The sequence below is a fragment of the Gastrolobium bilobum genome, unplaced genomic scaffold (assembly GCF_033153095.1).
Source record: "Gastrolobium bilobum isolate Gb01-03AN ecotype WA unplaced genomic scaffold, APGP_CSIRO_Gbil_v1 utg2164, whole genome shotgun sequence".
NCBI classification, from domain to species: domain Eukaryota; kingdom Viridiplantae; phylum Streptophyta; class Magnoliopsida; order Fabales; family Fabaceae; genus Gastrolobium; species Gastrolobium bilobum.
The window spans coordinates 439,584-466,071 of NW_026898827.1; the positions used below are offsets into that span (position 1 = coordinate 439,584).

Here is a 26,488-nt window from a genome sequence, read left to right on the forward strand (position 1 = left end):
GGCTTGTGTAAATTATTTCAAGCTTAGCTTGACTTGTTAGCCTTATACAAGCTAAATTATAAACTTGACTTGGCTTGCTTTATTAAAATACAAGGCTAGGTCTGGCTTGTCAAGTCTACCAAGCCTTCGAAAATGGCATATTGCGCTCCATAAAATATATGTTATTATTATTTTGTTTCTTTTGTTTGTTAAAATTGATGGAATATATTTTCTTTCTATGCACACAACAACCTAAAATATTAACAATTTTGTTAGAGTATAATATAAACCATTAAAAATACTTTCACCCAATACCTTAAGGTTTTGGGTTGAAGTGGTTCTTTCCATGGTATCATATTGGATGAGGCTACATTAATGATTTTATATATCTCAACAATTTTAATTGTGTTGCTAGAAATAAAAAAAAAATGGAAAAGAAGTCGAATGCCTAATTACATTAAAAAAAAGAAATATATTCACTTGTATTAAAAAATTCTACTCAACAAAAATGATGATTACAAAAGCCAAAAGTTAAAGACAATAAAATGTTCAACAACATCATCAAAACTTTATTTTGTTGAATGAGGACTTACTATTAGCTACAAAAGTCTTGAGAGTTTATGACGAACGATAGATAGTTTGGAAGGGAAGAGAAGTTAAGAACGGAGCACAATAGTAGCAAAACTTGGCGAATAAGGGAATCAGCGAGAACGACGAAGGAATTTAAGGTTAAGAAAATATGTGTTTGTCAAGTAAGAAGGGGGAAGATTGCGAAAAATTAAAAAATTATAAGAAATTATTTTATTAAAAAAATAAGATATTGTTTTATTGAAAAAATAATAATATTAATTTATTTAAAATAATAAGTATTGTATTAAAAATAAAATAACATATTATTTATTAAAAAATACGAGCCGAGCTTGGAGGCCAAGCTTGCTATAATCGGCTTGTGGCTTGATTTCTAAATAAGCCTTTTAATGAGCTCAAGCTTGTGATATTTTTAAAACGGGCTAGGTCAAAGGCAAGCCACGTTGCAGGCACCTAACAAGTCGCGCTCGGCCCATTTATACCCCTATATACAGCCTATAAATTCCATTGATATTTTAAAATTGAAAAGGGATAATACCCTATTTGAAAGGAAATGATTCTATTGACATTAGGATATATGGACATTGATTATACTATCAGGAAACCTAAACCATCAACAATTAAGAAGAACAGTGAGCGGCTATAAAAAAAAAGAACAGTGAGCCAGAAAAGGTGGATCTATACGAAAAATGGGAAAGATCCAATCCACTTTGTATGATGTTTCATTAAGACTAAGATATCAGCTAACATTAGGGGTTCCTTGAAAAAGTATGATAATATGAGAGTACGCCTGAAGTTCATTGATGAATAATGAGACTTCAGGGAAGGCATTGGTTAGTACCCTAATAATGAAGTTTTCTTTCATGAAGCTCACTACTTTGAGGGTTGTGCGTGAGCACATCATGCAGATATGGGACATTGCAGCTCAGTTGAAAACTCTATAGGTGGATATATCTGACTCTTTTCTTATCCACTTTATTTTGAATACTCTCCCAGCACCATATGGTCCCTTTAAAATCTCCTTTAACACACATAAAGACAAATATTCTATCAATGAAACTCATGACTATATGTGTTCAGGAAGAGGGAAGGCTGCAATTAGCATAAGGAGATAATTCTCTGATGACGATTGAAAAAAAGGATAATAAGAAAGGCTGTAAGAACAAGGGAAGCGGAAAAATGCTACCCCAAGCTGGAATTAAGAAAGAATCCAAGTGTTTCTTCTGTAAATGAGATAAGGACTCTAAAAGCTAGCTAGTCCAAAGTAATAATCTGGCACATGACACAATCAGATACACCTAAGAACAACACATCAATACTGCCTTCGGTTCCGAGATATGAGGTTGAGAGAGAAATATTAGATCGGCTGTTTTAAATTATCTTCAGCTTACTCTAACAGTTTGGATACCAAAATCGGGAAACCAGAAAGTCGAAGGCATAACCTAGAGCCTTGAGTAGCTGAGTTACCCCGACCAACGAAGCACGGACACGTTCTGACACGCGTCGACACGTGGTCAATATTTTAGGACACGTTGACTATCCCGACACGCGATTTTGACCGTATCGGACACGGTCAAAGGGTAGAAATGTAAATTTTTTGAAATTTTTATAAAATTAAAATAAATTTGAAAAAAATGGGAACCCAACTTGACGGTGTTTCCTGCGGCTCCGGCGGAGAACAAAGCAGAACGCCACCACCCCACCTCCATTTCCATACTCTCCGGCAACGTTGACATCGACGATGGGACCATACCATCCTTCGAGCATGAGAAGAAGAACACAACGCTACTGAAAGCTCAGATTTTGAGCAAAGAGCAAAGCACCGGAGAGAAGATGAAAGCGAGCAAGCAATGAGCATGTATTGAATAGGAAGTGGATCTGAACAGACAATGAGCAAGCTCAAATTTTGGACACGAAGGTGAAAAAATGGAAATGGATCTGAACAGGAAGTGAATCTGAACAGACACCGCAAACAAGACGAAATTGAACCGTGTGCGTTTTCTACTCTTTTTTTTTTGTTTCTTTTTAATTTTAATTTTTTATCTCCCTTATTTATTGCTTTCCTTATTTTTCTTTTGGGCTTTTTTTAATTCTGATTTCTTTTTGGTATATTTTTCGTATAGTTTAATTTTTGATTTATTTTATAGTTTAGAATTTTTTAATATATAATTAACTTAGCTTAATTTGTATGTAAAACAATTTCTAAGTACAATGTAATTAATTTATTATGAGTTGTTACATGTATTGAATATAAACTGTATTATATTTATTAAAAATATTATTTAATATCAAAACGTGTCCTAACATGTCAAAATCTAACATTTTTTAGAAATAACGTGTCGCCGTGTCGTGTCGTATCGTGTCCCGTGTCCGTGTCTGTGTCCGTGCAACGTAGACCCCGACTATACAAGATGAAGATAAGGGTAACCTTGAAAAAATGCATCCCAATATCTTGAGTACTTAAGCTATTCGGCTGGGGGGGTAAAAATTATAGTTGTATAGAAGTATGATGAGATGTGGTTAAAAATTGAAAAGATTCAAGCTTGGAGCAGAGCTTAATCCAAATTATGCAAACAAAGGATCTCGGCTATCATAAGCCGGATGAAAATGTGGTCTCAAAGACTTTATGCACAATAATAGCTCGGACAACCAAGCTATTGGGCTAAGGGACAACTGTTATGAACCTATATAAGGCCTATATATCTAAAAGCCCAACAAATGGCAATCACATGACAACTGCGGAAGAGAGCAATTGAGCTTATGAGTAAGAGGCCTAGAACTCACATACCCACAGGTAAAATCCTATAAATAGGAGATAAAGCTGACAGATATGACTTAATCTCTCTCTTTAACTGTTATGTTGTCATTGTGCATACAGACAATCCTTTTGACTAACGCCGTTATAGTTATGTACAGTGATTTGCTACCTCAGGTTATCAAATCTATAGATACTTGGAGAGTGTACCAGGTCATAAATTGACCTACTAGCTTTTGGCTAGACACTTCTATCATTCAGACAGAACAGCGACAATGGAGATTTGAATCAAATTGTTTGGCATGCACATGATATTCCAGACACTATGGATGATATTGCTTATGTTATTTATGAAATTTTTATAAAATATACTAGAACATGGTTAGTTATGCGTTAATTTATGTAAAAATTTCATGATCAATATATAATGAGTTTTCTTACATCTAATAGCTGAATGAATTACATTACTATTAATATTGCGCTACAAGTCATATCTACGTTTTGCAATAAACTAGAGCATGCAGAATCAGTTGGAAAACACTTGGAACAATTTCATATAGACAAAAGGCATATGTATATGGCAGCGACCTCAGGGGATTGGGTTGAGGCTTCAAAGTATGATAAAACTCATCCAAACTGGGTATGTACTCCTTTGAGTGCTGGTGGAGACACAGCACTTCACATTGCAGTGAGCATGGAACAATTCACTTTTGTAGCAAAGTTGCTGGAACGTGTGACCTTGCATGAATTGGAAATTCCCAACGCAGATGGGAATACAGCCTTTTGTATGGCAGCTATTTCAGGAAACGTGAAAATTGCTACCATTCTATTTAACAAGTACCCATCGTTGGTAAGGATTAGAGGCCAGAAAAACATGTTACCCATTCAGTTGGCATCTTCTGCTGGACACTCTCATATGGTGCAACTTTTGTTTGAAAAGACTCCACAAGACATGGGCTCTAATCTACCCTCCCCAGACACAGTCATGCTCTTTTTCTTGACCATTACCAACAACATTTACAGTAAGTTGGGATTCTTCCACAGTTCTCTAAGGCTTTGATATAACTTCAAGTATGTTTGGAACATAAAATTTATGAGCTGATTTGATTTATAAATATATTTCTTTTGGAAATTATTAAATAGGAATTGATTTGATTGATTACAATTAGTTTCTAATATAATGAAATTTCAAATAAAAAAAAAAAACAAAAGACGTTAACGCTAATTCTTTTTTTTTTTTTTTTGATAAACCACATGTATCTTCCACGGAAGGTAATTCTGTTTGGGATGGATATTCTAATTTTTTTTTATTCAAACATACATATATAATGTTACTTTTATATGTAAAACTAGTTAAAAAGGTTTTTTCTGAAAATGAAATATTTACACGTTAGTCCAAACATAACCAAAGTGGTAACGTGCTTATAAGTGAATTCCAGTTTTCTTTCTTCTTCGGTTGATGTTGAAATTTAAACTATTCTAATGACTTATTCATTGTTTTCAATTATTTGTTGGTCTTCACAGGTGTTGCATTGAATTTGTTGGATAGATATCCAAAACTCGCAACCACAGGAAACGAAGAGGGGCTAACCGCCTTGCAAGTGCTTGCTAAAATACGTAAACTTTAGCACTCTGACCTTATGCTCTTGTACAATAATTCAATTTTCTTATTTAGATATACTGTTCATTTTACATATTACAAGATTTGAGTTTAGAAAAAATTTCATTCCTTCCCGAAATTCGAAAAAAAATAAAGAACCTTTAGTGTTATTTTAATTTAGTTTTAAAAAAATTTGCTCTCATCCAAGCATGTACTGTTGTACCTCATTAAAAATAAATAAATAAATTTATGAATTAATAATTATATAATTGAAACTAATATAATTATTTACATCCACTGAACCAGCCTTTTACGAGGATGCTCCAGCAGGTTATCGAGATATTATAAGTTGCTTGTTTAAGGGCATGAAAGATGAATTTCTGAACTCTGTAAGAACTTCAGAAGCAATGTTTGCTGCAGCAAAATCAGGAAATGCTATCATTCTAGAATATATTTTAAAGTACAATCCAATTTTGTTGATGAAAGTTGATTCCAATGGACAAAGCATACTTCACATTGCTATTTTATATCGACACAAATCTGTATACCGACTAATAATGAGCAAGGGTGCGTACAAGAATGTTATACTGCAGCTGGTTGATTGTGATGGAAACAATGTTCTTCATTTAGCTGGAAAGTTGTCTGCTGAAGAAAGATTTGGATCATGTCCAGTTCTAATTTGCAGTGAGGAGATGTGGTTTAAGGTGTGCATCTACCCTACACTACAGTACTATTAGCATCTTCGGTATACAATTAATTCTCTTACTCTTTCATTTTTTTAAATGTCCTTTTTTTTTTTTTTAACCTATATATAGGAAGTGGAGAGGATAAGTCCACCTGCATTGAGAAGCATGGAAAATAAGGTTGGTTGGACTCCAAAAGAATTATTTTACAGGGAACACAGAGAGTTAACTGCAAAAGCTATATCTGAACTGAACGGCATTGCAAGTAATTTCCTAGTTGTGGGAACTCTTATTATGACGTTAGGGATAACTGGAGGTCTCACCATTCGTACTAATAATATTGATCCAAAGACTCCTATTTTTGTGCTCAAGATATGGTACATTATATTTATTCTATCAATTGGATTTGGATTAAGCTTCTGTGCACTATCAATGCTCCTCTTCACTTCAGTTATAATCCCTTCAATCTTGAAGCCAAAAGGAGGTTATTTCTGCTCCCGGCTAATGATGAGGACTATGATGGGGTGTTTGTCACTGTTTGCATCTGTGCTAATCATGGGTAGCGCTTCTCTTATATCTGGTGCGGTTTTGGTCTACAGCTTCTTGCCCGAGTGGGTCTTGCTTGTTATTGCTCCGCTTATTGGTATTCCAGGGATCTTGTGTTGTCTCATTTACAAACATTCTTTGCATTTTCAAATACACTTACTGCTAGCCTTTTGCGAGGAAATTGCAATGAGAATATTGTCAAGAACGAGGATTAAGTGGGTTCCTTTTTACTTTATTTATTAAAAGTAGGGTTTTATAAGAGTTATGTCGAAGGAAAAGTGATCGTGTTATGCTATAGAGATTCGTTTTGCGTGCTGGAGTATTTTTTTTTTTTTTGGTTTCAAAAATTGCGAGTCCCACAAAATGTTGTATGTGTAAGAAAGTTGTTGTAGTCATGTTAAATGATAGATGCAAAACCCTTAAAAGCATCATGTAAAATAGTTCTTTCGAAAAACTGAAGCATATATATGTTGTTTGTTTCGTTTTGCAGTTTCGCAATTATCGTTTGATCAATTGATTTGCCTAAGATAGATATGGCTCATGTATCTTGTAATATAACTTATAAGCTTATGTTACTCAATGAATAAGATGGTGGGTCCACAGCATTGCAATGATTCTGTTAGAGAAATAATATAGGGGAACGGTTATATTGACAAACAAAAAGTTTATAAACTCTAACAAAAACTATACAATGTACTAAGGGTAGTATATGCCAACACACAATGTACTACCTATAATACAAATGTAGTTTGTAAGTTTGTAAACAAAAAACTTTGTCAATATAACTTTCCTCATAGTATAAACCATTAAATAAAAGCCCTCACCCACTAGTTGAATTGGTTTCTTTACATGATATCAGAGTCTCGTGTCTCAGGTTTGATTCTCACCGTCTCTCACTTTTTCTTGTGAAATTTTCTTAGCATAGGTAAGTGGACATGTACATTCTCCACCTTTCAAGTCCAGTGGGCTCTAGTGTAAGGGAGCATATTAAAGAATAATATAAACCATTAAAAAGCAAGAAACTGTCATCTGCATAAAAGTAATCGAATACTTTTTGCAAAGTAATCGAATACTTTTTGGGTCTGAAAAGTATTCAAATACCTTGTGAACAGTAATCGAAGAACTTGAAAAAGCAATCGAATACTCCTTTTTGAAGTATGCAATGTGGATAATATTCATCAGTAATTAAGCGTTAGTAATAATAATCTTTTTTTATAAAACTTCATGACTCTGTATGGTATTTCCTTGATGCTAATAGTTTCTGTTTGCTAATATTCATTGATGCTGGCATATTGGTTCTTGGAACAAGTTTAGTTCTATCTTTATTAAGCTGCACCATAATAGTGAATTCTTGTTCATTACTTCATTATTTCATTATTTCATTAGAGCAAGTTTTAGATTATTTTATTTGAATAATCCATCCAGTATATGTGCCTTTTTTCTTATTTTGCAGTCCATTTTAAGAATAGATAAAGGATTCAATAGAGGGATTAATAGTTGTTAGAAATACTATTATTACTATGGATTTTATCAGCGAGCCATCAATAATAGAGGCAAGGTTACAAGGAGTGGTTGGTGTTGGAGCTGCATCACCATTGCCTCTTTGCTGTAGAAGGACAAGCTCGGCTATGATGGCTTAAAGTAGTCTCTCACTGCCATGGTTTTGAAGAACTGGATGAATTGAGAAGATCTACCATATAATTGAAACTAGGTCTAGGTGCTATATGATGTACAGGAAATCAATATGTGAGACTTTGGGATGAAGAGATTTGACCTCACAATGGGGTTGATCAAGGAAGTGGAATGGAGCAACATGCAACACTTGCAGCTGTGCCTGCTGTGTTTAATATGAAAGTACAGGTCTTCTGTTACTTGTTTGGATGTTCTTATAGGGTAACCGCGGGCATGTTACATAAGAATGCATACAATTATATATTTCTATATGATACTAGTCCATTGCATATAAACGTAACACTAAAATTTTTACTTGTGTCCTATTATTTTCTGCACTGCTATGTTCTTGGATATGACTTTCAACTTACAAGAGTTTGCTATTCTACTTTCCTAGTTATAACCCGCAGTATACTCTAAATGCTTAACATCAAAAGCACAATGGTGTGATCTTGACAGTTTGCCTAACAAGATTGGTGGGTCACAACATTGCAACCCATTTATTCCTCTGATTGAGCAATTTTTGCTACTACACGTTGAATAGCAGCAAAGCCACTTAAGTCAATAAATACTAGTAGTAAGCACCCCTGAAACTATCTTGGTCATACAATTAACTTCAGTCATGGCTTCCTCAGTACACATAACCAGTTTTTATTGACACTTTGCCTAACAAGAATGGTGGATCACAACATTGCAATTGTTCAAGTTATTTTAATTACCTATTTATTCCTCTGATAGAGGAATTTTTGCTAATACATGTTGAAGAACAGCAAAGCCATTGAATTTCAACGAATACTAATAGTAAGCACCCCTGAAACTCTCTTGGTCATACCATTAGCAATGTTTGGGGTAAAAGCTGTCTTAAGACAATCCCTTAGAGGCATATTTTATTGGTGTACAGTCATGGCTTCCTCAATTCACATAACCAGTTTTTCACAGCTTTACCTTTGGCAACAAAGCATCCATTGTTCTTCCTATCAATCCTCAGTGGACCTCTCATATTCACCATCATCGCTTTAACCAAGGCTTTGACTGGTGATTCTCCTCTAACAATGCTATGCTTTCCTGACCCACAAACAACTGTAATTTCTGCAGTAATTCCACAATTTGAATCATTCAACCTTCGTTGCATCTCCTCCAACCAAAGTAACATAATTAAATAGGATGATCCCAAGTGAAATCCATGCAAATCCAATTTTGCCTCCGAAGAACCCCACACCATTACCTCTTCCAAAATCACAGAAGACACTAGTAACTCCCTAACTACCATACCCTCCCCTCCTTCCAAGCTACCAATCAACTCTTCAATTGACAATGGGAAGTCATGCAACTCCATCATCATCCTCATGATCGTTGGGCAAGAATTTGATACAGAATTGTAGGTTCTGATTGAGAAGGGAACGCCCGAATTCCTCATCCTCTGAAGCCAAGAAACCATTTCCACATGCTTCCCATGAATGCCAAAAGCTGAAAGAACCATGCTGGAACAAACAGTATCAATAACGAACCCACTTTTCTCCATTTGATCCACAACTCTCTGCAAATCTTGAAACAAACCCAATCTTCCATACCCATAAATAATAGATTTCAACTCAAAAGCCGAAGGCTGAAGCCCTCCATTATCTCTCAAATCTCCAACCAAATGCTCAGCCTCACGAGGCCTATTCATTGCACACAAGCCACTCACCATATACTCATAAGCCCTACGTTTAATATAAACAGAGGATGAAGTGCAAAGAAGCTGGTTCAGGTAACAATAAGCAACATCAAACCCTCTTTCTGAACCTCGCTTGGAGTGTGAGTCAACGAGTTTACCGTAGAAAAGAACAAGGTCTCGCTTGCGAGATTCTAACTTGGAAGTGGCCTCAGAAATGAGAGATTCAGCTTCATCGTAGCGTCCCTGTTTATGAAGAAGCGCAGCCAGATCAGCCACAATGGAAGGGTTCCAACTGAACCAAGGTGCTTGGCTGATTCTTGCATAAAGCTGCGAAATTTGCAGGATTATAAGATGACCCTTTTGCTACAAACACAGAAAAAACAAAAAAACACAAACTTACTGGGAGGGCAAGAGATGAGAGTTGTGGGTGGGAGGTAGCAGGAGAGAGAAGGTGGGAGAGAGTGGTGAGAGAAACGGATTTGGATGAACCTTGTACGAATCTTCGAATCAAGTTGTCGGTGGCGGAGGAGGTGGTGGCCAGCTTTGTCAGAAAGCGTTGCCCTTGTTTGGTGAGAGTGCAACTCTCCATGGTAACTCGTGGCTTCCACTTCCATGATAGTGCCTCAGGATGACACTGTTGCCCCAAACCCAATCTCACCATTATCATCATCCTCAGACTTTGCAATTCAATTGCGACTGCTTTATCTCATAAATCTTTTATGGTTTGTATCTCACGCATCAATTTTTAAACGTTACATCGATTATATTGTTTATTTTTATTTTTATCTTTGTACCGTCATGATGTTCCAAATTTAATACTTTATATTGATTTTCACCTTTGTATGATCATGATTTCCTATATTTAATGCTTTCACTTTAAATATGGAGAATCATGATCATACAAAGATGAAAATAAATATAACCGTCGGATCAACATAATCGATTTAACGGTAAGATTGATTGGTAGTCACTTGGTAGTAACACAACTTGGTTGTCACAATATCCTTCCCCTCGATCATTAAAAAATTAAAGTTATAATACTAGGTTTAAAGTGTATTTAATCACTTATTACCCAGGAAAATAAAAAATGTATTTAATCACTTATATCCAAGTTTCTTTGGTAAAGAATTTTATTTGAGTGAATATTGTATTCCTTTATTTTTAAATGAAAAATGTCATTATGCATAGTTAGAAAAAGAATAATAAATAAATAAAATGATGATATTACTTTCTTTCTTCTTCCTTTTTAGAAAAATTTCTTTTAATCCCTACAAGAAAAAAATTAGCCTCGAGTTCTTAAAAAATTTAAAGTATACCCATTTAGTTAAAATCGTGATCTGTCAAAAGATCCATATTAGTCCTTCAAAAGATTAAAATGGATCCACTTTGAATTTTATAAGGATCAGATAACTACTTTTTTTATAAGGGACTAAAGTAAGCATCATATTTTTTTGTTAGGGACCCAAAAAAAACTTTATTCTATTTTTTCTCCCTTAGACGTATTGCTTTAATTGTGTAGCAATTGATAATTTAATAATAATGGAAAAAATGAAAATAAAGTGATTGAGTGTAAAATTCGGTCAAGTGCACTATGTTCTCCCGCGAGAACATAGTGCAATAAATTTTACAATAGTGTTCTCTCGGGAGAACATAGTATAATTTTTACTATAATTATGTTCTCGCGGGAGAACATAGTGCACTGGATCGAATTTTACATCCAGTCACTGTACACTTACTAAATCCAATAATGATATATGCTTTCGATCAAAATTAAACTATTTATGCTAATAAGTTATAATCTTTGATACCTCATTTATTCTTATGTAAGGTTATTTATTAGATATTTATTAATTGCTAATTATATTTTAAAAAAATTTAAACATTATCATGAAATTTATTATTAAATATTTGATGACTTTACATACTAAATTTAATGGAGAATTCTAAGTTTTTTTTAGGGTTAACTTTTTCTGCAGTTACTACAGATAAATTATCTACAGTAATTCTAATACAACGTTATTTTGGGACAAAAATCATTGTATTTTTGTAATTTTAATTTATTTTAGGATTATTATAGTCATTATAATTATAATTTTTTAATATTCCAATCTCAAAATAACGTTATTTTGAAAATAACATAAATAACTTAGGTGCAATATAAATCATTTGGTATTTGATTGCTAGAGTTGAGGATTTAACTTGAAAGGTTAATCCGTCAAAACAGAATGGCTTGAGTTGTATATTTCAACATGACAATCCAACATAACCTGCCTTGAATAAGCTGGGACCTTAGGGGCAGGGCAGATAAACCCATGGATCAGGATTCCTTTTTTCTTCTTTTAATTCATCTTCTCATCTTCTTATGTATTATATCATTTTGATTTGATATTTTTATATGTTGTAGAATTATTGCAAAAGTGCAACATCTATAGCGGTCTCCCATGGTTAGTGCACTATCATCACAATTGAAGATCAAATTGAACAAAATAAAAGGACAAACATTTACACGCAAAATACTATCATGAAAATAATTTCGTAATAATAATATTTGTATAAATTTATATACCAACACAAATTTCTCATTTAATCCCACAAGTCATTAGATAATGTGGAGATCTCAATATAACTTATCTATTTTTTAATATTAAATCATACATTATAAAAAAAATATTCTTTTTAATTTAAATTTTTTAGGAGGATTGACCCGTCAACCTGTCTCAAAACAACTCACTCAACATTGACAATCAAACCGCCTTGACCTTTTTTTTCCGGCAGAGGCAGGACAAGACAATTGACTTCTTCTTTTTTTGGTAGAGGGATGATTGACCAATTTTGCTAACTCTACCGATTGTAAACGGGCGCTGACTTATATAGATTTTGCGCTAGGAAAAATTATAAAAATAAAAATTTACCTGGCTCAAAATCCAAATTAATAAGTGCCCATTGAGAATCGGTATAATTAGCAAAACCGATTGTCAACGGGCGCCGACTAATCTGGATTTTGAACTAGGTAAAATTATATAAAAAAAAATTAGCTTCCACTGACCCGATGATTTGTGAGCTAAAATTATATTCAATTATCGTATTTATTTATCAAAAAAAATTCAATTACAATTTAATCGCGATTTTATAAGACATATTATTTATAAATGAAACTAACTAATACATTTAAAACCAGATTATAATTTAAACATGCTATTATTTATAAACTAATTTATTACCCGTGCGATGCACAGAGCAAAAAAGAAGTAGGTTTGTTTGTCTCGTAAAAATTAATGTAAATTTTAAATAAAATTTATAAATAAAATTTCTAGGACACAATTATTAAAGAAATAATTAAAAGATAAAATAGATAAGAGATTTGCAACTTAATATTAAATGATGTCTATAATAGACTCTAAGAGTATTACATTGGTGATTCCAAAAATCTGCAACAGTAAATCCCTTGGAAGAGATTTCCAGGCATCTGTCTCTGTTTCTCAATCGTTCTCCGCTTTGCAGAAGATGAAGAATCATCAATTGAAAAAAGGTTCAGAAAAAAAAAATATCAGAAGGTTTCAGAAAATAACGAGGATTAAGAGAATAACATGTATTTATAAAAAAAACAAAAAAAAAAACTTCCTAATACATATAAATTAAAAGAAGTCAGTTGAAGTGTAGACATATGAATAATAAAAAATTTAATGACAAACATAATTTTGGAGTTACCCAACCCTAATTATCTCTTTGAGACGAGTTGGCTCCCTCCGGTATCCCCACGAGCTTCGACTCTTTGAGCCGGCTATAGGACTAATCCGGAGTGCGGGGGAACAGTGATGGCTGAAGGTTCAGCCCCCTTTACAATGCAGAGTGTGTCTCTTCTTTTTTTTGTTGAAGATGGTTTACCATAAATGTATTTTATTAAACTTTTTTTTTTCTTAATCAAACAAAGGAATAAATTGTTACCAAAAAAAAAATTAAAAGAATAAATATTTCCAAATTTCAAGTAATAAGCGAATTATTGTATATTAATTATTGCAAAAGATTAACTTTAGAAGACGAAGAAGAAAAACAAACACAAAAAAATTATACTATATTTCATAATATCATTTAATTAATGTTTAACCTCATGTTAAACATTAGATAATCATATACAATTGTTCAAACAAACGTCAAATAAATATTAAGATTGTATATTTTGTAACTGTTTAATAATTCTCAAATATATAGTTCAACAACATGCAGAACAATGTTTCTGTTACACAACTTCTTCCCCAGCAGCTCTATCCATTCATAACTTCCCTTTCTCTCGCAAGGTGTCTCCGACTTCAGAAATAGATCTAATTAAAAAAAATTGTTGGTATTAATGATATAGAATACAGAAATAATGTGTAGTAGAAAATTATAAACACACAGATAATGGGTAAGTACTTAACTCTTTTTCTATCTTAATCTTTTTATTATGACGGTTAACTGAACAATTAAAATATTCTTCCTTGACGACATCAGATTTTATAATCAACGGTAAAAACAAAGTGAGGAAAACATCAGCAATATCGACACTATCAGATGTTTGACTCTCATAATCCTGGTAAGACATTAAAATTGTATAAAATTATGAAATGTTTAACCCTCTAACCTTAAGTCGTTAACCCTCAATTCTTCCTTTGTATGATCAAGATTTTTTATAAAATCATATTTGGAATACATAATGCAGAAGAACAGCTTAAAAAAAGAAGAAGAAGAAAAACAGACAGAGAACAAAAAAAATATGTGCACAGAAGCCAATTACCAAATAGAAAAATGCAGTAACACATCAGCAAACTTTCCAAACAATAGAGTAATTTTTGGTTAGGTTTTGGATAGAGCAAAATAAGAAAAATATCTCATTTAAACAATAAAAAATGGAAACTAAATATGATAGCTAATCAATCCCTTGATTACTGCCCCATCACTTCCCATTCATATTAGGTAATTTTTTTTTTTTTATCCAATCGATCCAATGGATTGATTTTTCTAATTTTAGCCAATCAATCTAATTAATTGGTTTCATTTATTTGAGCCAATTAATCTAATTATTTAGTTTTCTTAATTTTCTCCATTATCATCAAATCTAATTTCATGACAATATTGAAATTCGAAATACAAAATTAGAATTCAAATTAGTTTAACATTTAAATTAAGGGAAATGATATTGTAACAATCAATTAGTTGCTACCAATGTTACTACCAATCAATTTCACCGTTAGATCGATTATGTTGATCCAACGATTATATTTATTTTCATCTTTTTATGGTTATGATTCCCCATATTTAATATTTCATATTTATTTTTCACCTCTGTATGATTATGATTTTTCATATTGAATGCTTTCACATTAAATATAGAGAATTATAACCATATAAAGGTGGAAATAAATATAACCGTTGGATCAACATAATCGATCTAACGGTAAATTTGATTGGTAGTAATATTGATAGTAACCTTAATTAGTTGTTATAATATTATATTCCACTTTTTTTTCTATTTAATCAAAATTGACATGTAACTTCCATTTTATATTTGTAAAATTAATATTATAGTTAGGGCACAATTATTTTATACTAACATAAATTATACTCTCAATTTGGGCTGATAATTTTCACTTATATCTCTTAACTTTGATTTATCAATTATGTGAGGCATTAGATATAAATAGATTAATTATCGAAATTAAGTATAAAACTTCTTAATTTTATAATGATGTAAATTGATTTTATAGCGTCATTTTAACATTTTGTTTATTTGGATTTGATTGTGTCATTTTAAGCATAATCTAGTATCCAATACTGCAAAGAACATTCTCCTTTCCTTTCAAATATGTTGAGCTCCATATATGTTGAGCTCCATATATATTTCCGCCAAAGGCGCATTAGGCTAGCGATTCTTATTGAGAATGACTTTTATTGCGATAAAATTTCATTTGATATTATCATTTTTTTATATAAATAATGAGATTATAAGAATTTGGACTTTGTAAAATGAGTAAAATTAGGAAAGACAAAACCTAATTTATATTTATATTAATAATAAATTCTTGAAATAAGAAAATAAATTATAAAAAAATAAGGAAATATAAAAAATAAGTCCACAAGATTTTATGAAATATTTTAAAATATAATCCAGATTTTATATAATATTTTTTTCGATATTATAACATTAAATTTTTATAAAATCTTACCCATTTAATATTTATTAGATTTGACACCGGTGTTAAAATAAAAAACTTGACACTAAATCTTAATCGTTCCGTTAATGAAATAAGGGACAGGATATACTTATTATCAAAAAAGTTTATCACATTTACAATCAATTTAATTATCGTTGATTTCCGTCAATCTAACAGTTATAATTTATTAAAAATTAATAATTAATTAATAAGTACAACATAATAATTTTCAATAAAGTATGACAGTTAAGATTTGTATCGCTGTCAAATGATTATATCAGATGATAGCGAAAAATTTATTATGCTCAAGGTCAACCACTTATTCAGTGGTTCTTTTTTCATAAATAAAAAAAAGAAAAAGTATTTCTCCAATCACCGAAAATAAAGTTATCTCTAGTGAGCTCAAAACGACGTCGTTTTGGGGTTATAAGATTAAAAAATTATAATGATAAAAACTAATATAACCTACAATATATTAAAATTACAAAAATATCTTGATTTTCTTTTCAAAACGACGTCGTTTTGGACTCACTTAAGATAACTTATCTACCTCGACCGGAAAAATCCTTTATCCGTAAAAAAAATTTATTTAATTTTTATTCTTTTTTTGATTTTTTTTTTTTCTCTCAATCTTTTATTTTGGAAAAGGAACACCGTAGTCCAACCACACCGAAAAACATCTCCAGATGAGAGGACAATCTTCGTTCGGTTTCTTAATCAGAGGGGAGAGACGGAGAGTGAAAAATAAAATAAATATTCCAGGGAAAATTGAAGGATTGAGGGAATCAGGAGGAGGATTAAGGTTACAAAGGGGAAGAGTGACACGTTAACACTCCCTGTGGAGCTATTTACTTTACGTGGGAATTCCACGATCATCTTCATCTTCATCATCTACAACACAACACAACACAACACAACCCACTGGTGTTGGTGTTGGTGTTGCTCTCTCAGACTCTCACTACTCAATTCGATCTACTTCCTCGAGGTATCCATTGACCCATTCATCAATCATCGTCTTCAACAATCGTTCCTTGACCAATTTTATTTTATTTTATTTTCTGTTCCCGTTCCGCAGGAATCGATAATCGATGAACAAGAGACCAAGAACCTGCGTCTACAAGAAGGTTCTCGATCTCTGGAATCGAGAACTCGGCGAGCTATCCGCCAGGAATTTCGCTCACCGTCTCGGCGGCTCCGAGGTTTCATAATCCATTCCACAACCTTCTAATTCTTTCCCCTCTTAATCTCAAACTATTAAATATTCACTCTTTTTCCTTCCTATAATGCTACTGGGGTTTTTTTTTTTTTTTTTTTGGATTGCGGTTAATTGTTGCGTTTGGTTTGGTTCTTGAGGATATTGAAATTGAAAATGTGGGCTTTATGGCTTGTTCTTGTACAGGGTATTTTGTTTTGGGTATCAGATTAAGGTAGTTTACCTTTAAAGATAATAACTAGGTTTCTCTTTATGTGAACGCGGTTTTATGTAGACATATGAATCTGAATGTGCCTATGTTCATAAGCTCAAATCTCTAACTAATCTCGTGTGTTTTAGGATATTGTCCTTCGGCTTGATGTATTCAGGAAGCTTGAAAAGCACAGAGGATGTGTAAACACCGTAAGCTTCAATGCAGATGGTGACATCCTGGTGTCCGGTTCTGATGATCGGAGGATTATTCTCTGGGACTGGGAATCTGGACAAATTAAGCTGTCTTTCCATTCTGGTCACAGTAACAATGTTTTTCAGGCAAAGATGATGCCTTACTCGGATGATCGAAGCATTGTCACTTGTGCTGCTGATGGACAGGTATATCCTTTCTGGAAAATCCTTCACTTTATGATAAGTATCATTCCTTTTCCATTTAAATGTGTCAACGGACCTTGTGCATCTTCCTCTAATATCCGTCACATTGTGATTGGGGTGGCCATTCCCATTCCAATTCTGTAACTTATTTGTTTGCCAAACATGTTCATCTACTTCTGAGTCAAGAGAAATATAATGCTGTTCTATTAGGTCAAATTTTACTAAAAGAATGGGTATTTCCTTATGCAAACTCTCAATTTCAGGTGAGACATGCTCAAATTGTCGAAGGTGGAGGAGTGGAAACTAATTTACTGGCCAAGCATCAAGGACGGGCTCATAAGTTGGCTATTGAGCCTGGTAGCCCTCATATATTTTATAGCTGCGGTGAAGATGGACTAGTACAGCATGTGAGTGATTGGTTTTTTGCTACTTTTAATTTTTTGTTGTTAATCTTTTAATCATCTCTCACTAAGCATTATTACAGTTTGATCTGAGAACTGGGGCTTCAACAGAACTTTTTACATGCCAGCCAATTAAGGATAGATGGAATTACATGCCAGTCATCCATCTCAATGCAATTGCAATTGATCCAAGGAACCCAAATCTATTTGCGGTTGCTGGGTCTGATGAGTATGCTCGACTTTATGATATTCGCAAGTATAAATGGGATGGATCAAGTGATTTTGGTCAACCAACTAACTTCTTTTGCCCTTCACACTTGATTGGTGATGAGCGAGTTGGGATAACAGGTTTGGCATTTTCTGAACAAAGAGAGCTACTTGTGTCATACAATGATGAGTTTATTTATCTTTTTACACAAGATATGGGTTTGGGACCAAACCCTGTTCTTGAGTCCTCCGTATCTATGAACAGTGATGGAAGTGAAGTAGGAAGTAGTCATGGATCTGCAGCTTCTCCATCAAACATGGATGCTGATGAGAAAATCACCCCACAAGCTTTTAAAGGACATAGGAATTGTGAGACAGTGAAGGGGGTTAACTTTTTTGGGCCTAACTGTGAGTATGTGGTGAGTGGATCTGATTGTGGTCGGATTTTCGTATGGAAAAAGAAAGGTGGTCAGCTTATTCGTGTCATGGAAGCAGATAAGCATGTTGTGAACTGCATTGAGTCTCATCCTCATACAATTGTTCTTGCAAGCAGTGGTATTGAGCATGACATCAAGATATGGACTCCAAAGGCCCTTGAAAAAGCTACGTTGCCCAAAAATATTGAGCGGGTATGAATTCTGTCTTCTTGAGATAATTATTGCTAGTCACAACTCAGAAGCATAAAATGATATTCTTAAATGTGGGTGATTCGTTTTATGTATAGAAAGATCTAGTCTTGTTTATAAATAGCTGACAGGGACTGTTTCTATAAAAACTTTATCCTTTTTTTTAAATAAAAAAATATAAGCACTCAAATAAATGACATGAAGCTATTGTCCAAAGCTATTATGGCCCTCATTCCTTCATCTGCCCCTGGCCAGCCCCCAATCTCTTCCAGTTCAAGAACCTAAAAGTCTGTTGATGTCATCCAGGCCATAAATCTGAACACCCTCGACTCTTATTAACCCATTACTATTTAACGAGTAAATCTTCCCTTGATCGGACTCTATTAATTTGATTATTTAGTTCAGGACAAAGTTGTGCTTTTCCATGCTTACACACTATCTAGTTCAGTAAGGCAGTATTTAAAATTTTTGGCTGAAAAGTGCAATGTGTGCTAGCAGAGTGATATATGAGGGGTGATTTATTGAAGGTTATGGTGGTTGAGAGCTGAGAGATTTCTGTTATTATGTGCTGGGCATGATGTTAAATCCTAGGAACTATCAAAATATGACTGCTGTGAGATTATGTCTTCTGTGATTATTATTATTATTTTTCTAAATTTTGTGGTTGTAGCTCATGACATTGGTGTAAAATAATCTTCGAAGGAAAAATTGTTTTTCTGAGTTCTCTGGCCAGTGCAGTTCATTTGGGGATTCTTGTTAGAGCCGTGTTTGAATTAATGGACTGGGCTGGAACTATTTGACCATGGTAACTGGGAAGTAGTCCAGGCATTAGCGTAGTTATGACCTAATAACTGTTTTTGTTGAAAACCAGTGTGAACCAGTCAGTTCTGCAGGAAACTTCTGAACCAGTATTGGGGTTAGATGGTTGGAATAGTTGACATTTGGATGATGTGGCAAGCTCATATGCTACCACCTCAGTGTTAGGCTGCATGATCTGTTTGTAAAATGAGTAAGACTGGCTTAGCTGTTTAAACATGCTGCCCGAAGGGAGTTGAGTGAAAGCCTCGTTGCCCTGCCACTAGATCTTTTCTTAATGCAAAGCATGATAAAGATAAACAATATCTACTCAATTGATTTTATGAAAGATCATTAAATACATTTTTAAATATTTATCTACCCAAAAATATTAGGCTGATTTGAAAACTGATAATAGAAGACTTTAATATGCTGGTCCACGAAAGTCCTAGAATAACTTGATTTTAACACCATATTTGTCTGTTAATGCTAATTGATAATGTAGAGAAGAATGGGTATTTTTGTTACCTGAGCTGTTTGAGCAGCAGAGGAACTAATTTCTCTGTTGTTACTTCTTTGAAGAAGGCTTTCATGTTTGATCACATTCATTGGTTTAATGTCGATGATGATTTCGACAATGATGATTCCACCGACGATGATTCCACCGACGATGATTCTGACGACGATGATTCCGACGACAATGATTCCAACGACGATGATTCCAAGGACGATGATTCCGACGACAATGATTCTGACGATGATGATACCGATGATGATATGTTTGATTTTGATGATGATTCCGGTGATAATATGTTTGATTCTGAAGATACTTCCGATGATGATGATGATGACACCGACATTGATGATGTTGATGATGATAATGATGACGGTGATGGTTGTGAAAATAATGATTGTATCAATGATTATGATAATGGTGACAACAATGTTGTTCATGATGATAATAATGATAATAATGATGACAATGGAAACTATGATAATTTTGCTGGTGGTTGTAATAATGCAAATTGATGAAGATTTTGTGTGTCCGACAGAAACCCAAGTCCAGGGGCTGGATGTACCAGATGGCTTCTCCTGAAGACCTGATGTTGCAATTGTTTTCACTTCCGAGACGGAGCAATAGGACAGAAAGCAATGGAGAAAACTCAGCTGCAGATCGAGAACTTCTAGACTTGATATTGACATTCAATGCTAATAGTGACAGCTCTAACGATGACGATGATGATGGAGACACAACCAGCCAGGAGGATTTGTTCGCTTGAGTTACACACCGTCAAAACTAGGGCCTTCGAAAAGAATGGTAGCAACTGTGTATAATATAGGATTAACGATAACTTTTGAGTGGAATCTTGCATACTTTGTCTAAACATTATTCTCTATACGACTGCCCTTAAATTTATTTGTGGTGATTTTTAATGATTTTTGTTTATTCTGCTCACAGGTTTTGAGTTATATGTTATTATGTCACGTATATTGATTCTTTGTTCTGAGTTATCGCGTAGAAACTGACAATGTGCACTTAACTAGCATGTGTGCTTTCCAAATAGTTGATGGATTGAAGGGTTCACTTGAACTGTTTTGCAACTAACGAACTTGAGTTGGTGTTTTACCTTATCACAGGGTTTTTTAACAAACGACCAAATTCCAATTTAAAATTCCTGCAAGTTTTACTATATCTTCACCAAGTTGAGGAAATTTAACCAGACTTGATATATGCGATACATCAAACACAGTTGAAATATTAAAAGATTGATTGGAACATTTTATAACTAACGTATAAATGGATTTGGGGTATTAGAATTTGACTTTACGTAATTAGATAAGAAGGATGCCCATTAATATATTTTCCTCCCCGCATAAAAAGAGTACAAGAGTGACACGGTGAATGGTGAAACATCTGAAATCAATATTGGGTGCCAATTGAATCAAATCATCATACATTTGTTTATGTAAGCAAAAGTCTGGCATTCATCATACTGTGCTGACTAAATTTAGAACACGGAGGACCTAGTATGGGAGCTAAAAATACTTACTATTCTTGCTAATCTGAAAAATAAGTATACTTCCAAGCACACGACTTGTCCATGGCTCTCAACTGTGGAAAATATTTTCAGTATTCCTTTAATTAGTACTGAAAAATCATTGCATCACTCGTTGAAGTTAGAAGAAGAAAAAAAAATCATTTCATTTCATTTATTCTACCAGTTTTTTTATGATAGATGATTGAGTCCCACTTATTTTTACTTTTAGTGAAAGAATATTTACTATAGGAATAGTAAGGATGTGTTCAAACTGTGTATGGTAAATAAGAGTTAATGTTGACAATAATGTAATTAGTGATCAGTTAATTACTCATTCAGGTCAAGCTAGTTATGGTGGTCTGTTTCCTTGGTAATGGCAAGTATCTAGGGTTGGGGGTGGAAGGTTTCCACTCTCCAATTGTCAATCTATGCACACTTAAAATGGTTAGGTTGAATGAATCCCATTCACAAAAGAGATTGGCGAGTCCACTTAAATGAATGAACTGGCAATATCCACCACAAATTTCTTACAGGACAAAATTGGTTTGGTCCATCCCAGTCATCACCCTAAGATAATAAATTTTACTGAGGATTAAAATTAAAAATCTACTTAAGTGGAGAGATTATACTTTAACGTTTCTATGGTAAAGGTAGATAAATTATCTATATTCATTTTCAAAACGATGTTATTTTGAGTTGAAAGATTAAAAAATATAAGGAAAAAGATTATTATAATCCTAAAATAAATTATAATTATAAAAATATCTTGATTTCATCTCTATTATTTTTTCGGGAGAGATTATACTTACTATCTCTTCTATCAAATCTTAACCGTTAATTTTCGCCAATCTAACGATTATAATTTATGGAAAATTAATAATTAATTAATAAATATGATCCAATAAATTATAACCGTTAAATTGACGAAAATTAACGGTTAAAATTTAATAATAAGATATAGTAAAAAAAAAAACTCCCTCTTCTTTTTCTTATTATTTATAGTTATCAATCTTATTATCGTTGGATCAAAATTAAATCAACTCTTATCAAATTAGCATTAATTGAAAAGCGTTGATTTAATTTTGATACGATAAAACTAAAAAAAAACAATAGTAGATATAATCTCCACGAAACTTTATTATTCACAAAACAATGACCATGTTTGTCAGTTCTCATCCCTCACCTCATATAACATTTTTATGAGTACTTGTGGTGTTGGGATATTATTTTGTGCGGAGCAAAGAGAGAAGAGAAGAGAAGAGAGGAGGTTGTTTTGTTTGATTGAGATTGAGATTGAGATTGAGATTGAGAAGAGAAGAGAAGAGTGAGTTAATGATGGAAACCTTGGCCACATCTTCTTCTGCAACGCTACCATCTTCATCTTCTCCTTTTTCCATTTTCCCTTCAAGAAGATTATCCCTTTCTCCCAAGACCCTCCACTTTCGTTTAGCCTCCAAGCGTGCGTCTTCACCTCTCTCTCTCTCTCTCTCAATCTATCTTTTTCTTATTCTTCTTCTGCTTGATTTCTGATATTTTTGAGGATCATGCCCTCAGATTTCCTGATCTGGGTGATTTATTTCAGGTGATGATGATAACGATTCAGATTACCAATCCAATTCCAAGGAGATCATCGACAACAACAACAACAACAACAATAACAAAAACAATTACAACATCCTTCCAATTCTCAGTGATCGCCGCCTCTCCCTTTCCCCTCTTTCTAAAGTATGTCTTTTTCCTTTCCCAAAATTTCAACTTCAATCCATTTTTCAAAGGGTGAATTGCATTACATGTAATCAATACAAAAAATTTTGTTTTTTGTTTTCTAGTTTTAGGTTTTTTGGACCTGAAATTTTAAAGGGTCAATTGCATTAACATGTAATGGATGAAGAAGTTTTGTTTTTTGGTCTTGAAAATTATTCATTTCTGATAAGAATATTGTGGGGTCAGGATGCTGCGATGGGGCTGGTGCTGAGTGCTGCAGCAGGTAGAGGATGGACAACAGGTTCAGGAATGGAAGGACCCTCTGTTCCTGCGGGTGTTAGGGATAACGAATCAGGGACAGAGAACATCTCTACTTTCCCATGGTCTCTCTTCACAAAATCCCCTAGGCGAAGGATGCTTGTGGCTTTTACTTGTACCATATGTGGCCAGCGAACTACACGGGCTATTAATCCCCATGCTTACACTGATGGCACTGTTTTTGTCCAGGTAACATTTTTGTTTTGGTTAACCTTAACCTCCTATCATATTATATGTCTCAATAATTTTCTTGGACTGAATTTGGAACGAAATTGTGAACTTATGAGTGGGTAGTTCACTGGTTGGTCCACTGGGCAGAAAAAAATATACTTTGAACTTGGTTTTAACCTTTCAGTTAGAAAGGGAAAATTTAATTGAAAAGAGAGAGATTTTGTTCAGTGTTACTTGCTAGTATTGACTCTGGTCTGGATGACAAACTTAAGCTCTTCTTGCTTGCTTGAGTACTTGGGAGCTAAGAATGTGAAAATTGAGGATGTAAATGAGTTCCAACCATGAGTATACACAAAAATAAAGATTTTTTTTTTTAATGTTATACTAAACCTAGTGTAAAGTGATTTTTGTTTAACATTTTCTACTTTTATACTCTCAACCATCTCCACAATCTTTTAAGCTTGAATTTTCTAAGGAAAATGATATTTTTATAGCTATTTTGTTTATACAGTAGTATAATTCTTACACAGGGATTGGTTCAAGCCCCACTCAAAGTACCAACCATGTTTGTGGATCAATGTTTTTAGACCCGGGCAAGACAGGCGAAGTTTGGAACCGGTCCAAACTTGAATCAACCATTGAAAATTGTAAATTCGAAAACTGGGATTTGAACTGGGAAGCTAGCTAGTGAAACAGTTATGGTTTGGACTGGTTTTTTTTAAAAAAAAAAATATATATATATATATATATATAACTATTTTTTTATTACTAAAGTACACTTTTTGATTCTCAATTTATAGCTAAAATCAGTATCTTCCTTATTAACTTGTCCTTTTCCAATGTGGACAAACAAGGAGTATGCATTGCAATTGCAACAATGGTTTTGCCTCTTATTTGTATTAGAGTTTTACCTCTCCCTTTTTACTTATTCGATGTGAGACTAACATTGAATTAGAAGTTTTATCCTTTCACTCTTGCTTACTAGATGTGCATTTCCATATATTAGAGGAAGAGACTTGTTAGTTTAGTACTTGTAAATTTAATAATGTTATAACTTGTGAATATGTGCAAAATCCTGTTCAACCCCCATTGAACTTCAAAACCTTAAAACTAGTTGTAAAAACATTGGTGTCGATACTGAGGAGGGACAAATTCCTATGCTGGAAAAGGGATGTAAAGAAGTAGTGTAAAAAAAAAAAGTGAGAATATCATGTCCAATTTCTAATGGGGATGGATGGAAAGAACGCTGACCTTTTTTTTTATCATTGTTTGTAGTGCTGTGGATGCAATGCGTATCATAAGCTCGTGGATCATTTGAACTTGTTTCAGGAGACGAATTGCTATCTGAATTCAAGTTTTAATTATAAAGGACATGGATGGGATGATCTTAAGCTCAGGTATATGGACATAGATGACGAAAATGATGATATATCCCCATTTCATGAGTGAGTTGCCTGGTTATGAATCATATAGTTTCTGTCTGATCATATGGAATTTTAGATTTGGTGGCTTGTTTATTGTTTAGGTTTTCATGCTTTATAGTAAAAATTTGTCAGAGACAGGATTTGTTTGTATAGTAATATGTTTATATAGGTTTGAAACTCATTTCTATGATCATCAATTTGATAATGTACAATACATTACATAAATATTTCCTTTGCTTCTCTACATTCTTGAGATCATTAGGCTAACATTGGGTCTGTTTGATTGTGTTCTGGTTTTTTTGTTCTTAAAATTGTTTTGTATAATAGTTAATGAAATAGGTGTTTTCTATGTTTTTATTTTGTTTTGAAAGTTAAAAGTCAAAACACAAAACAAAAACAACTCCGACATGTTCTTTAAATTTGATTTTAAAAACAAAAAAAGTTACAATTTTTATTTTTTTTACAAAATAGGTCTTATCAAACGGATTTTTTTGTTTTTTTATTCTAAAAATCAAAAAACTGTTTTTCGGAATAGATTTCAAACATGCCCATTGTTTTTGACTTTCTGTCATTGGTCACTAGGCTATCTCTGACAATTCAGCCATTATTATTTATCTCCCACCCTAGTCTTTTTCCATTTTATTTCCCTTAAAGTTGATCGCATTAGTGACAATGCAAATACACATTACTGTATGTTGGCAAACTACACGAGGAATTCTCGGTGCTTGTCCATTCCAGGATTCCCAGATGATTTTTAATCTTTCACTTCAAATAACTCTCAAACACATGCGTGAGCTGATAAGCATATGCTTGTATCACTATGCACTTTCTTGAAACGTTTGGATGTCTAAGGATGAAATAAGCTATAGTCAAGAGGTTGATGCGTAAGATGTTTCTTGGACACTTGGTTTAGATATACCCCACCTTTTAAATAGAAGAAACAACAGAAAATCGACAAAAAAACAAGAGGGCGAAAGGGACTTCTAGTTGAATGATAATGTAAGGAAGCTTGTGATATAGATGTTGCTGGCTTGGGCCATAAGACAACCAATCATGGTTTTGCTTTATGAAGTCACTTTTTTAGTAGCATGCATGCTAACTGAGTTCTAAAAATGAATCCTTGATTTAACCTCAACTCTGGGAACAAATCTTCAATACTACCGTGTAGTTCAACTCTGGGAACAAATCTTCAATACTACCATTGATGGAATGTCATTGGAATGCACATGACAGGAGTACTGAATATTTGTTTCAAATTTGGGCACGGCCAATTTTCATCGTGTTTTTTTTCTTCCTTTCACTGACTCTTGCTCTTCCTTTTAATCATTACGTATT

At 33.4% G+C, this 26,488-nt stretch overlaps 4 protein-coding genes across 6 annotated transcripts; 3 read left to right on the plus strand and 1 right to left on the minus strand.

Annotated features, from left to right (window-relative positions):
- The first annotated feature begins 3,899 nt into the window (after positions 1-3,899).
- Positions 3,900-6,366, plus strand: LOC133284472 (uncharacterized). The gene is made up of 6 exons (XM_061481488.1): positions 3,900-4,344; positions 4,847-4,939; positions 5,229-5,626; positions 5,738-5,982; positions 6,057-6,164; positions 6,258-6,366. The coding sequence occupies exons 1-6, from the start codon at positions 3,900-3,902 to the stop codon at positions 6,364-6,366; spliced, it is 1,398 nt and encodes a 465-aa protein (XP_061337472.1).
- Positions 6,367-8,447: 2,081 nt separating this feature from the next.
- LOC133284480 (pentatricopeptide repeat-containing protein At2g17033-like) lies at positions 8,448-10,151 on the minus strand. The gene is made up of 2 exons (XM_061481496.1): positions 9,880-10,151; positions 8,448-9,806 (listed from the first exon to the last, which is right to left on the minus strand). Exons 1-2 carry the CDS (start codon positions 10,147-10,149, stop codon positions 8,724-8,726), a joined length of 1,353 nt encoding a protein of 450 aa, XP_061337480.1. The 5' UTR covers positions 10,150-10,151; the 3' UTR covers positions 8,448-8,723.
- A 6,285-nt stretch (positions 10,152-16,436) lies between these two features.
- LOC133284445 (uncharacterized) lies at positions 16,437-20,916 on the plus strand. 2 transcript variants are annotated; one of them, XM_061481457.1, is made up of 6 exons: positions 16,437-16,652; positions 16,743-16,866; positions 17,220-17,471; positions 17,732-17,875; positions 17,953-18,705; positions 20,550-20,916. In XM_061481457.1, exons 2-6 carry the CDS (start codon positions 16,756-16,758, stop codon positions 20,775-20,777), a joined length of 1,488 nt encoding a protein of 495 aa, XP_061337441.1. In that variant the 5' UTR covers positions 16,437-16,652; positions 16,743-16,755; the 3' UTR covers positions 20,778-20,916. The 2 variants fall into 2 exon arrangements, with proteins under 2 accessions (XP_061337441.1, XP_061337440.1); XM_061481456.1 differs by having other exon boundaries at positions 20,083-20,688.
- Positions 20,917-22,698: 1,782 nt separating this feature from the next.
- LOC133284458 (uncharacterized) lies at positions 22,699-25,383 on the plus strand. Of its 2 annotated transcripts, none has more exons than XM_061481472.1 (4): positions 22,699-22,995; positions 23,119-23,261; positions 23,487-23,747; positions 25,059-25,383. In XM_061481472.1, exons 1-4 carry the CDS (start codon positions 22,869-22,871, stop codon positions 25,176-25,178), a joined length of 651 nt encoding a protein of 216 aa, XP_061337456.1. In that variant the 5' UTR covers positions 22,699-22,868; the 3' UTR covers positions 25,179-25,383. The 2 variants fall into 2 exon arrangements, with proteins under 2 accessions (XP_061337456.1, XP_061337455.1); XM_061481471.1 differs by having other exon boundaries at positions 25,005-25,382.
- The last annotated feature ends 1,105 nt before the right edge of the window (positions 25,384-26,488 follow it).